Consider the following 12,191-nt stretch of genomic DNA (forward strand, 5'->3'; position numbering starts at 1 on the left):
AAGTGGCTGCAGTGATGTCAGAGTGTGGGTGGAGCTGAGCTCTGGCTCTGCTTTTTAGTTTTGCTTTGAGGAAATGCTTGAGTGTGTCTGTTTTTTAGTTTTCATTTTCGTGTTGGAGCTGCAGTCAGCCAAAGAAGGTGTAATTTTGATCTCTCTGCCATCTAAAGACTATCTCTAGATCATTTGGTGAATTCAGAGTGATAACTGCTCTCAGTTGAGAATTTAAACCTGATGTGCTTCTGTAAAAAGGGATTTTGGTCTGATGAATGTTAAAAGAAAAGTTTAAGGATTACTTAGAGTATTTTATTCTTTGGGGGTTGTATTTGAATTGATGGTTGCTAAGATGTTCACTGTATGTTTTAAAAAGGTGAACTGAGTTCACAGAATAAACATTGTTTTGCTTTAAAAAATACTTTTTGATTTCTGCTGTACCACACCTGTAGAGTGGGCCGTGTGCTCCCCATACTACAATCTAATAAAACTCATGGGTCAGGTGAGCTCCATGATACACTTTGGAGTTCTCTAAACCCTGGCCCATAACAATTTTAAGATATGAAAATAATAACCAGAATTCATAGAGAATTCATATCCAGTAATTATCCATTTAAAATACTGACCGGTTCTCCCTTTCTTCCAGCAGGGCCTTCTTCACCTACATCTCCAGGTATACCCTGTCACAGAGAAACAATCACAGCAATGCTAAAATAATCTCTGTGAACATAAAATACAGGTTCAAAACTCAAAGCAGAATCTGAAGATGGTACAAGTTTGAGGACGCATGTTGAGAAATGTTTTGGCCGTGGGTCCCCTCCAGGTATGAAAACCTCTGAGAGAGCAGCTTGGTGGCATAGTGTAATATGTCTTCAAGAGATAGCAGCATGCCATCATTAGAAAGGAAGTTTATCATGTGATCTAGTCTCAGTTTCACTTTAGTCTGTGAGCGGAATGCAGCACACACGGCCCTGCTGCCGATGTTTACAAGCTTTCTATTGATGTATATTTTTTAATGTACCTAGTTTAAATAAATGAATGCACACGACAATGCTACAAGGCTAAAGGTGTCCTGGTGAGGATGGTTAGATGTCAACTTCCCTAATACATCTCCCTTGGTCCAAGGTATCGTCCCACCAAGTTTGGTTGGGATTGGCCGAAGGATCACATCGGGGTTTTATCAACAAACAAACATACAGCCAGACATTTGGCTTTTGGGGAGGCACGGTAGCACAGTGGTTAGCACTGTTGCTTCACCGTGCCAGGGACCTGGGTTTGATTCCAGACTTGGGTCACTGCCTGTGCGGAGTCTGCGTGTTCTCCCCATGTCTGCGTGGGTTTCCTCCGGGCGCTCCGGTTTCCTCCCACAGTCCAAAGATGTGCAGGATAGGTGGATTGACCACGCTAAATTGCCCTTAGAGTCCAAAAAGGTCAGGTGGGGTTACTGGGTTACGGGGCAAGGTGGAGGTGCGGACTTAAGTAGGGTGCTCTTTCTGAGGGCCGGTGCAGACTCGATAGGTCAAATGGCCTCCTTCTGCACTGTATGATCTATGATCTTTTAGTTTCAGGTCTCCATTGCTGACCAATGCCAGCAACATTTCACAACAGATCCTGTTTCAGTGCTAATAATGAACTAGAAATGCAGGCCATGGCAACTCACTCACGCAAACATCAAAGACAGGATCAGGAAGGGCAATACAACTTGCACAATAACAAATATCCGAACATACAAAACTTATATAAATGAGGAGCAAGAGTAGACCATTTGGCCCTTCAACAAGATCATGACTAATCGGATTGCGAACTCAAGTCCACATTCTGCCTACCCCAGATAATCTTTGACTCCCTTGTTAGTCAAGAATCTATCTACCTCTATTAACACTCTCTTCCTAAAAAGGTAGAAGCAGAGTCTTTGAACATTTTTTACAGCAGAGGTGGAAATATTCTTGGTGAGCAAGGGGTAATAGATTGTCAGGGGTAAGCGGGATGTGGTTTGGAAGTTGCTCTCAGATCAGCTATGATCTTATTAAATGGCGGAACAGATTCGAGTGAACCGAATGATCTACTCCTGCTCGTTATTCGCATGTTCCTGCGTGAATATTCCATGACCTGCCCCCGCTGTTCCCTGGGTAAGAGAGGTCAAAAGACTCATGACCCACTGAGAGCAAGAAATTCTTCCCATCTATCTTAAATGGGAGACCCGCTTTTAAGCTGTGTCCCCCAGCTCTGGGCCTCAATCTAGTGGCCCCTTTGACAGCGGGCACATAGAATCATAGAATTTACAATGCAGAAGGAGACCATTCGGCCCATCGAGCCTGCACCAGCTCCTGAAAAGAGCACCCTAATTAAGCTCACACCTCCACGTTATCCCCATAACCCAGTAACCCCACCTAATTTAAGGGCAATTTAGCATGATCAATCCACCAAACCTGCACATCTTTTGATTGTGGGAGGAAACCGGAGCACCCGGAGGAAACCCATGCAGGCACGGGGAGAACGTGCAGACAGTGACCCAAGCCGGGAATCGAACCTGGGACCCTGGAGCTGTGAAGAACCTGTGCTAACCACTGTGCTACCGTGCCGCCAATCCCGCAATGGTAGCTAAATCCCACAAGGAGCCATAAACGGGATTTGCGCCGGCAAGATTTCAGTTTTAGATTGTCCACCCATCTCTGATGACGTGATCAGGTTCAACCTTGCCGGCACTATCAGGCACAACCACAGAAGCGCAAACATCGCCCCCAGATTTTCTATGCACAATCATCAATAATTTGTAACTAAATTGTTATTTGATCATGCACCTTCTGTTGTTTTCATCTCCAATTGGAAAATTATTAAGAAGTAATAATTACCTGCTCCCCATCCAGTCCTGCGACACCAATGTCTCCTGGTGAACCCATTTCACCCTAAATCCAAAATCATTGGGAAGAAAAATGTTTGCAAATGATCTGCAATGAATAAATAGCTTTTTGATTATTTTTAAATCTATACCTTAAGAAGAACATCAATGGCTAAAATGTTGCATGTCCATTAAACTCAAGCAATGTATATTTTCAGAAACCTTTGCACACTTCTATACGAATGTTTTACCTTTTCCCCCTTTTGTCCTAGGGATCCTTCAGGTCCGACAGATCCTGCTCGTCCCTGAAAAAGTGTCAAGAGTCAATTTCAGGACATGATTTGTCAATTGAATGTCAATTGCAGTTACCTGTATGCATTTGGCGGGCATTGACTGCATTGTTCCTCGAGCACGGATAACGAGCTAGTGACACTGTGGTATGGTTGAGTTAGGAGGTATGTACCTGTAATGTTTTGCTCTGTGAATAAATCCAAACTGAGAAAAATATTGGCTCCAGCTACATCTTCCACTAACTGGGTGTCACGGGAATTACACGATTTTCCAATGAACATAAAGAGCAGGATTTTACAGGTGTTCCTGCTGGTGTGATTTCCCGATCCTGCTGATGACGACCCCCCCCCCCCCCCCCCCCCCCCGGCTGGTTCCCTGGCGGCAGAGGGTGTGAACAACTGGAAACCCCGTTGAAGTGGTGGGACCGCCGGCCAATGGTGGGCCGCCTCCGCCGCCATAAATCACGCCACACGGTGGGTGGGGGAGGGGGGGGGATCCCACCCGGATCCCACCCGGATCCCACCCATCCCACCCATAGATTGAAGACCTTTCAAATATATTTTAAGGAGGGAAGAAAGTACACACATTGGAAAATGTTTTAGGTCTTTAGACCTGAATTTGAGTCAGGCTGAAGGGATGAAGGATTTGTCTCTTATTTAGATGTTCATGCACTGCTCAAAATGAAATTGGATAATCTAAACTGAATTGCCTATATTACTTCACATCACATAAAAGGAAAGTTTACTTCTCGTCTGGCGATGGACAATAATCCTGGATGTCAAAATTGACTTTACAGTATTAATATCCTTCATCCTAATAAGTATAGACATTCCCTATTATTATATTATTAGAAATATCTTCAAAATATTCACTATTTGGCTACCTTTTTGTTTTTATAGCTAATCTAAGGGCGGAATTTTCCAGAATATTGGCAATGGCGGATAGCGGGCGGGAAAAGCAACCTTGAAACCGGCGCTAAATGGCCTACTGCTGTTCCCATCTTCCTCCGGAAAAGGTAGGGAATACTTTGTTGGAATTCTTCATCAGAACATAACGTGTTCTCCATAATTTCCCGAGAGCGCTTGAGATGTGCAGGTCAAAGGTGTGCTGGTTTCATGAAATACCGTTCTGCAAAGCATTTCCGTGTTTGCAAAATTAAGAAGTGCTGATGTACCATGCACTGAAAACCATCATTACGTTGCCTGTGAGAAACATCACTGTGACAAAATGAGAAGAGATCTCCCGCCTCAGAAGCAAGTGAGAAAGTGCTTTCATGAATGCCCCTTTGATCATGCAGTATTCTAAGTCATGAAGTTTTCAAGGCACAATAAAAACTGAGATAAAGTGCAGAATACATTTGATTAACAGCATATTCCTAACACAGGGCTCAGCATTCAAGATATTTAAAACATGGTAATTCTTGTTAGAGGCCATCTGCAACAACCTTTGATTGCAAACAGGTCTATCAGAATTACTCCATTTATATTACTTATTTTAACTAACAATAATAATCAGCGATTCTTCTATTGTAACACATACTTTATATCCAGGGCTTCCACGGAGTCCTCTTGGTCCAAATGGTCCTCGGTCGCCTGGGGGTCCCGTTTGGCCAAAGACACCATCACTGCCAGGGCTTCCAAGCTGACCCTGAGGATAAGACAAGTTCTAGACAATCATGATTTCTAAAACCATAACCTGGGCCTATCAAGACTTTGCTCATAACTTGAAGATGGGGTCTGTGGAGTTCTTTTTTAAAAATTCATGGGCCTTGCTTTCACAACCGGAATGTATTGCCCATCGCTCGATGCCCTGTGAAGGTGGTGGTAACTGTGGTTGGCAAGGACACTTCAGATGGCAATGAAGAGTTAACTATGTTGGAGAGGGATTCGAAACACGCTCCTGCGCATACGCCAACTTGCGTCGGCCGGCGGAGGCCCTTCGGCGCCGGTTGGCGTGGCGCCAATCCTTTCCGCGCCAGCCGGCACGGCGCAAACCACTCCGCTGCTGGCCTAGCCCCCGAAGGTGCGGAGAATTCCGCACCTTCGGGGCGGCCCGACGCCAGAGTGGTTCACGCCACTCCTTCGCGCCGGAGTTGCCCGCCCTGCCGGTTTCCGACGAATCCCGCCCAATAAGTTCCAAACTCCCACTATCCTTGGTGAAAAGAAATCACTCCTCAACTCCCCTCTAATCATTTCACCAATTACATTTCTATCTAGTGCGCCCTGGTTATTGATCTCTCTGCTAAGGAATATAGGTTCTTCCTACCTACCCTATCTAGGTCTCTCATAATTTTATACAGCCCAGTTTAATTTCCCCTCAGCCTCTTCTGTTCTAATCTGTCCATTGACAACCTGACAGCTTTGTTTTTACTGATATTAGAAAACTGAATTAAAATTCTCAAGTTACCACAGTTGGATGTTAATTGATGTTCCTGCATGACTAGTTCAGTACGTCTCCCCACTCAGTTGCTTGCAACATGGCACTGCTAGCAATTTACAGTACATCACTTCATCATCACATAGCAACAGCAAGAAATGCAGCCAAGCACATGTAAATAAACAAACCCAACTGCAACCATAAGTGTCTATCTACATTTATGGGTTAACTTTCCTCTAGCTATTTTTTTCTCAATCCTTTGAACGAGATCATAGAGTTTACAGTAAGGCAGGAGCAGTACGGCCCATCGAGTCTGCACCGGCCCTTGGAAAGAGCACCTACTTAAGCCCATGCCTCCACCCTATCTCCGTAACCCAATAACCTAAACGTTTGGACACTAAGGGGCAATTTAGCATGGCCAATTCACCTAACCTGCACATCTTTGGACTGTGGGAGGAGAACGTGGACACGGGGAGAACATGCAAACTCCACACAGACAGTCACCCGAGGCCAGAATTGAACCTGGGAACTTGGAGCTGTGAGGCAGCAGTGCTAACCACTGTGCCACTGGGCTGCTCATGTAACTAAGGGGATACTTGTCAGCTCAATTCAAATTCAAAGATTTTGTGGTACTATTTTAAGAGTAAACTTGGGTAGCGCTCCTTCATTGACCAACATTACCTAATTCACCTCATTGGTATATGTGGCACTCTGCTGTATAATAATAATAATAATAATAATTGCTTATTGTCACGAGTAGGCTTCAATGAAGTTACTGTGAAAAGCCCCTAGTCTCCACATTCCGGTGCCTGTTCGGGGAGGCTGGAATTGAATCCGCGCTGCTGGCATTGTTCTGCATTACAAGCCAGCGATTTACTCTACTGTGCTAAACCAGCCCCTAATAGATGTATTCAGAGAGGATACCATGTTTGCCTGAAAATTAACAACATCTGCACTTCAAAGTAATTTATTGATATGAAGCACTTTAGAGTCGTGATCATAGCAATAACTGCAAATGTTGGTTACTGTGCGCAAGAAGAATGGGAGAGGGTGGTGTTGCAGCAATATCAGCGGACGAATAACCCAGAGGCCCAGGCTAATGGGTTCAAATCGCATCACGGCAGCTGGTGAAATTTAAATTCAATTGTCATGCGAGAGTGCCTTTACGAACTGGATGTTTAAGCAATGTACCTTTAAGAAAACAGTGATGTCATAGAGTGGGTGGAGCTCAGCTCAGTTCAGCCATTCTGCAGTTTGGGTTTACAGTTTGAAAAGTGCCTGGCTTCTGCTAAGAGCAGTTTAAAAGTGCCTGGCTCTTTTGCTGTGAGCTGATTAAAAGGAGAAAGCCAGTTTGAGACAGCAGCTTGAGAAGTTCTGGTTTGCTGTGAGTAGCTTGAAGGGAGAAAGCCAGTTGGAACAAGCAGTTTGTGTGTGTCTGTGTGTGTCCAGAGAGCTGCAGGAATAAAGCAAGGTGCTGGAGCTGAAATCAACCAAGCTAATATATCTCTGCCATTCTACAGAAAATATATATATCCTTTAACCTGATATGATACTGTTTAAAGGTGTTAAGTCTCTTGGAAGTTTGAAGGAACATTTTAAGGAGTTATTTACTGTTGCAATATTTTCTGAGTTATGTTTGAAGTAAGGGGTGTTAAGAGATCCAATGTTTATTTAAGATGTTAAGTTGAGTTCATGGAATAAACAGTGTTTTGTGTTTAAAAACTCACGTGTCCATAACTGTAATCCCACACCTAGGGAAAAAGCCATGTGCTAGGAAAAGCAACAAATCCATTAAAGGGAGAGGTTGGTTGAACTCCATGATACATTTTGGGGTTCTGAAAAGCCTCGCCCATAACACAATTAATAACAAAACTGCAATATAAAGCTTGTCTCAGTAATGGTGACAAGAGTAATGACTGTTGTAAAAATCCATCTGGTTCACTAATGTCCTTTAGGGTAGAAAATCTGCCATCCTTACCACATCTGGCCTACATGTAACTCCAGGCCCACAGCAATGTGGTTGATTCCGAACGGCTCTCTGATTAGGCCACTCAGTCCACATCCCAAGAAAGAATAAAAAACGGCACCTTCAGATGAAATAATGCATCTGTGGAGTTGGCCCACAGGAGGTATCTTTTTATTTTAACGGATAAAATATAGAATTTACAGTGCAGAAGGAGGCCATTCGGCCCATCGAGTCTGCATTGGCCCTTGGAAAGAGCACCCTACCCAAGTCCACACCGCCACCCTATCCCCGTAACCCAGTAACCACACCCGACCTTTTTGGACACTAAGGGCAATTTAGCATGGCCAATCCACCTAACCTGCACATCTTTGGACTGTGGGAAGAAACTGGAGCACCCGAAGAAACCCATGCAGACACGGGGAGAACGTGCAGACTCCACACAGACAGAGACCCAAGCCAGCAATCGAACCTGGAACCCTGGAGCTATGAAGCAACTGTGCTAACCACTGTGCTACCGTGCTGATGTTAAATCGTATATTCTCTTCAGAAGCGTAAACATATCAAATAATAATTACATATGAAATGTTGACTGTGGTTTTTTTACTGTCAGAGAGAACTTACACGGTGCCCCTTTTGTCCTTTAGGGCCTGGGTCCCCCATTCTGCCCTGAAAATGCAAAAAAAATGATTTAAATAAGAACAGGGTAAACAAACACGGATTCAATTTACCTCTCAACTTGATTTCCCGGTAGAGAAATGTTGCTGCAGTGGTGGTAAATTGCTTTGGACACCGATGAGTGTGTTACACAATTGTGGAGACTAATTTGTAGCAAATGGCTGTTCACCTTCATTTATTGAAATGCAAGCAAATGTTGCGCAAAGGTGAACCACTTCACCATCAGGGCATGAGGAGAGAAAGCAAAGGAGAAGTTCCTGCTAACCACTCTTAGACGTCTCTCATTAATCACCGAGGAATAATCGGAGCATAGATGGAGCTAGCCGCTCGCATGCTCTCCCAGCCAAGCAGTGATACAAGGAGGGGACAAAAAATCAAAAAACATTTTTAAAAGGTGCCAGCATAAATGTAAAGGCTGCGATCCAATGACCACGCTTCGCCAGAAAAGCAGCTCGCCGCAGCGCAGCATGTATGTTGAAAGCCGGGAGACCCCGCTCCCGGGATCTACCCAGCTCGCCACACCTCACGGGACTCAACACAATCTCGATGTGAATCCCGTCCACTATGGGCGAGATCACTTTTTGGCAAATCTGCATTTTAGAGCGAGACAGTTAGTCTCACTCTAATGAGCATATTTCCAAGGTTTGGGAATTCAATATATTCACTTCAGAGACCTCGGGTGAACGCCATTTGGTGCTCGTCACCACAAATGGGGACCAGGCGGAACAGCACTCTTGGGGGTCTCCAAGGGGTTGAGAGACCCCCAGCTGCATGCCCTTTGGGCAGGGTGGTGCCCTGGCACTGCTGGAGCCAGCCTGGCACCTTGACAATGCCACCTGGGTGCCTGCCTGGCACTGTCAAGATGCTCACATGGCACTGCCAGTTGGCAGGGGAACTACCAGGGTGCCAGGCTGGCACTGACAAGGTGCCAAGCTGGCATTTTTTGCGTCTGCGCAATTGGGCCAGGTTATGGGTGTGTGTGTGGGGGGGGGGGTTGCTAGTGGGGGCCGGTGACCCTCCCATATTGTGTTCGTGCTGAGGGAGGGGGAAAGGAGGCCAGGAATTGTTTTGGGGGCCTCGGAGATCGGGACGTCATTTTTAAATCGGGTCCAGATCTCTCACTCGATGGGAAGTACCGGCGAACAAAGCTCCCCACTGTACAAAACGGGGCTATGTGTGGCCTCAATCGCGCATTCCCCGTTAAGGCCCCTTATTCAACGCAAGTTGCATTGAATAGTCATGTGTTTCTCAGCACTGCGACTAAACGCGCTCGCTAGGGTACTTTGGTCCCCTTCGGGAAAATCACGCCCATAATTTCATTCAAGAAGAACCAATATGAAATGACATTAACCAGGTCAGCAGAGGTGTATTTTCTTGCTGGCCATTTTTTTACTGGCTATGAACATTTGATTTTTAATAGTGCCAGAAGGGATATGAAGAGGTGTACTGGCCCTCCCACAATACCAGTCATTCTCTAAACTTTGTAGTTTACAAATGAGAAAAACCTATCCCAGCAATGAGTGAATAAAGCACACAGGAGATCTCCATCGGTTTTAGAAGCATTGACCTACAATATACATAGGATCCCAATGCAATTTTTACTGTTTATTGGGTAAAAAATGCACCCAATTCAATAAAGCAAGTCGAAGAAACCTAAAAAGTGCTAAACTTATGTTTGTGGGGCTGAGGGGGGCAGGAGTAATATAAAAGTACTGCAGATGCTGGAAATCTGAAGTCAAAACTGAAAATGCTAGATTAACTAGGCTGAATCTGTGGAGTGAGAAACAGAGTCAATGTTTCAAGTCCACATGACCTCTCTGCAGAATTGAAGAGGGATGCAAATGTCATGAATTATATCACTGGAGAAGTAGATGGAGGAGGTGGGGCAGAATAGAAGGTTAGGGATATGTAGGGTCTAAGGAGAAATTGACAAAGATACCATGGACACAAGAGAAAGGGAGTGTTAATGGTAGCATTAAGGATTAAAGCAGTGTTAAGATTGGCATAAAGGTAAGATAGCAGATGGTGTTCATAGGAGAACAAAGGTTAGTGCTTAGTGAAAGCAAAACTGAAAAACAAGTGACAGATGACACTGTTGGGGCGGGCGGGTAATGTTGGGACAAACCAAGGAAAGAAAAAAAGGGATTCAAGATGGAGGGAAAGGTTCACAGGCTAAAGCTGTTGAACTTAAAATGTAGAGCTTTAACGTGTCTAATTGGAAGATTAGGTGTTGTTCCTTCAGTTTGCGCTGGGCTTCACTATAACATTGTAGCAGGCTAAGGATGGACATGTGGGCATGGGAGCAAGATGCTGAGTTGAAATGGCAAGTGGCCAGAAGGTTGGGGTCGAGCTTGTGGACGGAGTGAAGGTGTTCCACTAAGCAGTCGCCCAGTCTGCATTTAGTCTATCCAATGTAGCAAATATAGACAACCAAATTGAAGGAGGTGCTGGAGATCCCCTGTGTCCCTGGATTTCAGAAGAATAACATGGGTCTCTGTTTCCCCAGGCATGCCACCAGCTCCTCCAGGCCTACCTTGCTGTCAGTGAGCCAGCCTCTGATTTCCCAAATGTATTGCGTCAACCCTGAGCCAGCAAAGTAAAGCAAGGGGACAGATTTTTTTTGGCATAGCCTGCTGATGCCAGTGTCAATGAGAGCTAGAACTGAAAAGGACCCAGCCTCCCTCTGCACTAATGGGCAGAGAGCTAGCACACTTTGTCATTCAGCCAGTCGATAATTAAAATCTACTGTCTTCCTCCAGACAGGAAGACGAGGTGGCCTTTGCTCAGGCCTGTTCACAATCACCTGTGCGGTTCATTAAATTGAATAAGGCTTAAGGTTATACTCGGAAAGATAAATGATATCCAGTGAAATACTTAATCAATGACAATGCGAACAGTTGGAAACCACTCAGCTGAAGGTCGCAGTACTTAAAGGATAACCAGAAATGAGACTTAAACATGCAACCATCTCCGTGGCAACCAAATATTTAGGGCACGAGTTATCCACCATGTGGCGTCCGGCGTGGATCTGGGAGTGTCTGTTAAATAGTGAGAAAGCCCAATATCGAGATTCGTGCCGGACATGAATCAGTTTGCGATCTAACCGGTCCGCTCCTGATGGCGAGAATATCATTAATCCTCATTTGCATTTGCTACAGAGAGGAAGGTAGACAGGGGGTTTGGGTCTTCTGATGTATTATTATTGGGCGGCGATTGTGGAGAAGGTATGGAGCTGGGGCAGAGGGGTTGACTCCCAGTGGGTCAGAATGGAGGAGAGTTTGTGCAGGTGGTCGGGATTGAAGGCGCGAGCAACAGCGCCGCTCCTGACAGCCCCGGGGAAATACTCAGGGAGTCCGGTAGTAATAGATTCGTTGAGAATTTGGAGGCAGTTTCGCCAGCACATCAAGTTGGGGGCAGGGTCAGGTGAAATGCCGATTTGGGGGAAACCATAGATTTGAGCCAGGGAAGTGGGATGGACATTTTCGGAGATGGGAGGAGAAAGGAATTAGGATGCTAAAAGATTTGTTTCTTGGGGATTGCAGGATTGAAGAAGCTGGGAGCGAAGTATGGGCTTGAGCAGGGGGAAATATTTAGATACATGTACAAGGGTGGTACCAGGGGATTGGAGAGTGGCGAATGTCGTGCCCCTGTTCAAAAAAGGGACTAGGGATAACCCTGGGAATTACAGGCCAGTTAGTCTTACTTCGGTCGTAGGCAAAGTAATGGAAAGGGTACTGAAGGATAGGATTTCTGAGCATCTGGAAAGACACTGCTTGATTAGGGATAGTCAGCACGGATTTGTGAGGGGTAGGTCTTGCCTTACAAGTCTTATTGAATTCTTTGAGGAGGTGACCAAGCATGTGGATGAAGGTAAAGCAGTGGATGTAGTGTACATGGATTTTAGTAAGGCATTTGATAAGGTTCCCCATGGTAGGCTTACGCAGAAAGTAAGGAGGCATGGGATAGTGGGAAATTTGGCCAGTTGGATAATGAACTGGCTAACCGATAGAAGTCAGAGAGTGGTGGTGGATGGTAAATATTCAGCCTGGATCC

General features: G+C 45.2%; 1 protein-coding gene across 4 annotated transcripts in view; it reads right to left on the reverse strand.

The window, feature by feature from the left end:
• Nucleotides 1–12,191, reverse strand: part of LOC140399099 (uncharacterized) — a 484,003-nt gene that overhangs the window by 82,497 nt on the left and 389,315 nt on the right. For all 4 annotated transcript variants that reach the window (XM_072488263.1, XM_072488261.1, XM_072488260.1 and 1 more), the window contains 5 exons: nt 8,085–8,129; nt 4,661–4,768; nt 3,082–3,135; nt 2,844–2,897; nt 618–671 (listed from right to left, as the gene is read on the reverse strand). In XM_072488263.1, coding sequence (XP_072344364.1) covers nt 618–671; nt 2,844–2,897; nt 3,082–3,135; nt 4,661–4,768; nt 8,085–8,129 — 315 coding nt within the window. The remainder of the gene's footprint in view (nt 1–617; nt 672–2,843; nt 2,898–3,081; nt 3,136–4,660; nt 4,769–8,084; nt 8,130–12,191) is intronic.

Source organism: Scyliorhinus torazame, chromosome 22, assembly GCF_047496885.1.
Source record: "Scyliorhinus torazame isolate Kashiwa2021f chromosome 22, sScyTor2.1, whole genome shotgun sequence".
Classification (NCBI taxonomy): domain Eukaryota; kingdom Metazoa; phylum Chordata; class Chondrichthyes; order Carcharhiniformes; family Scyliorhinidae; genus Scyliorhinus; species Scyliorhinus torazame.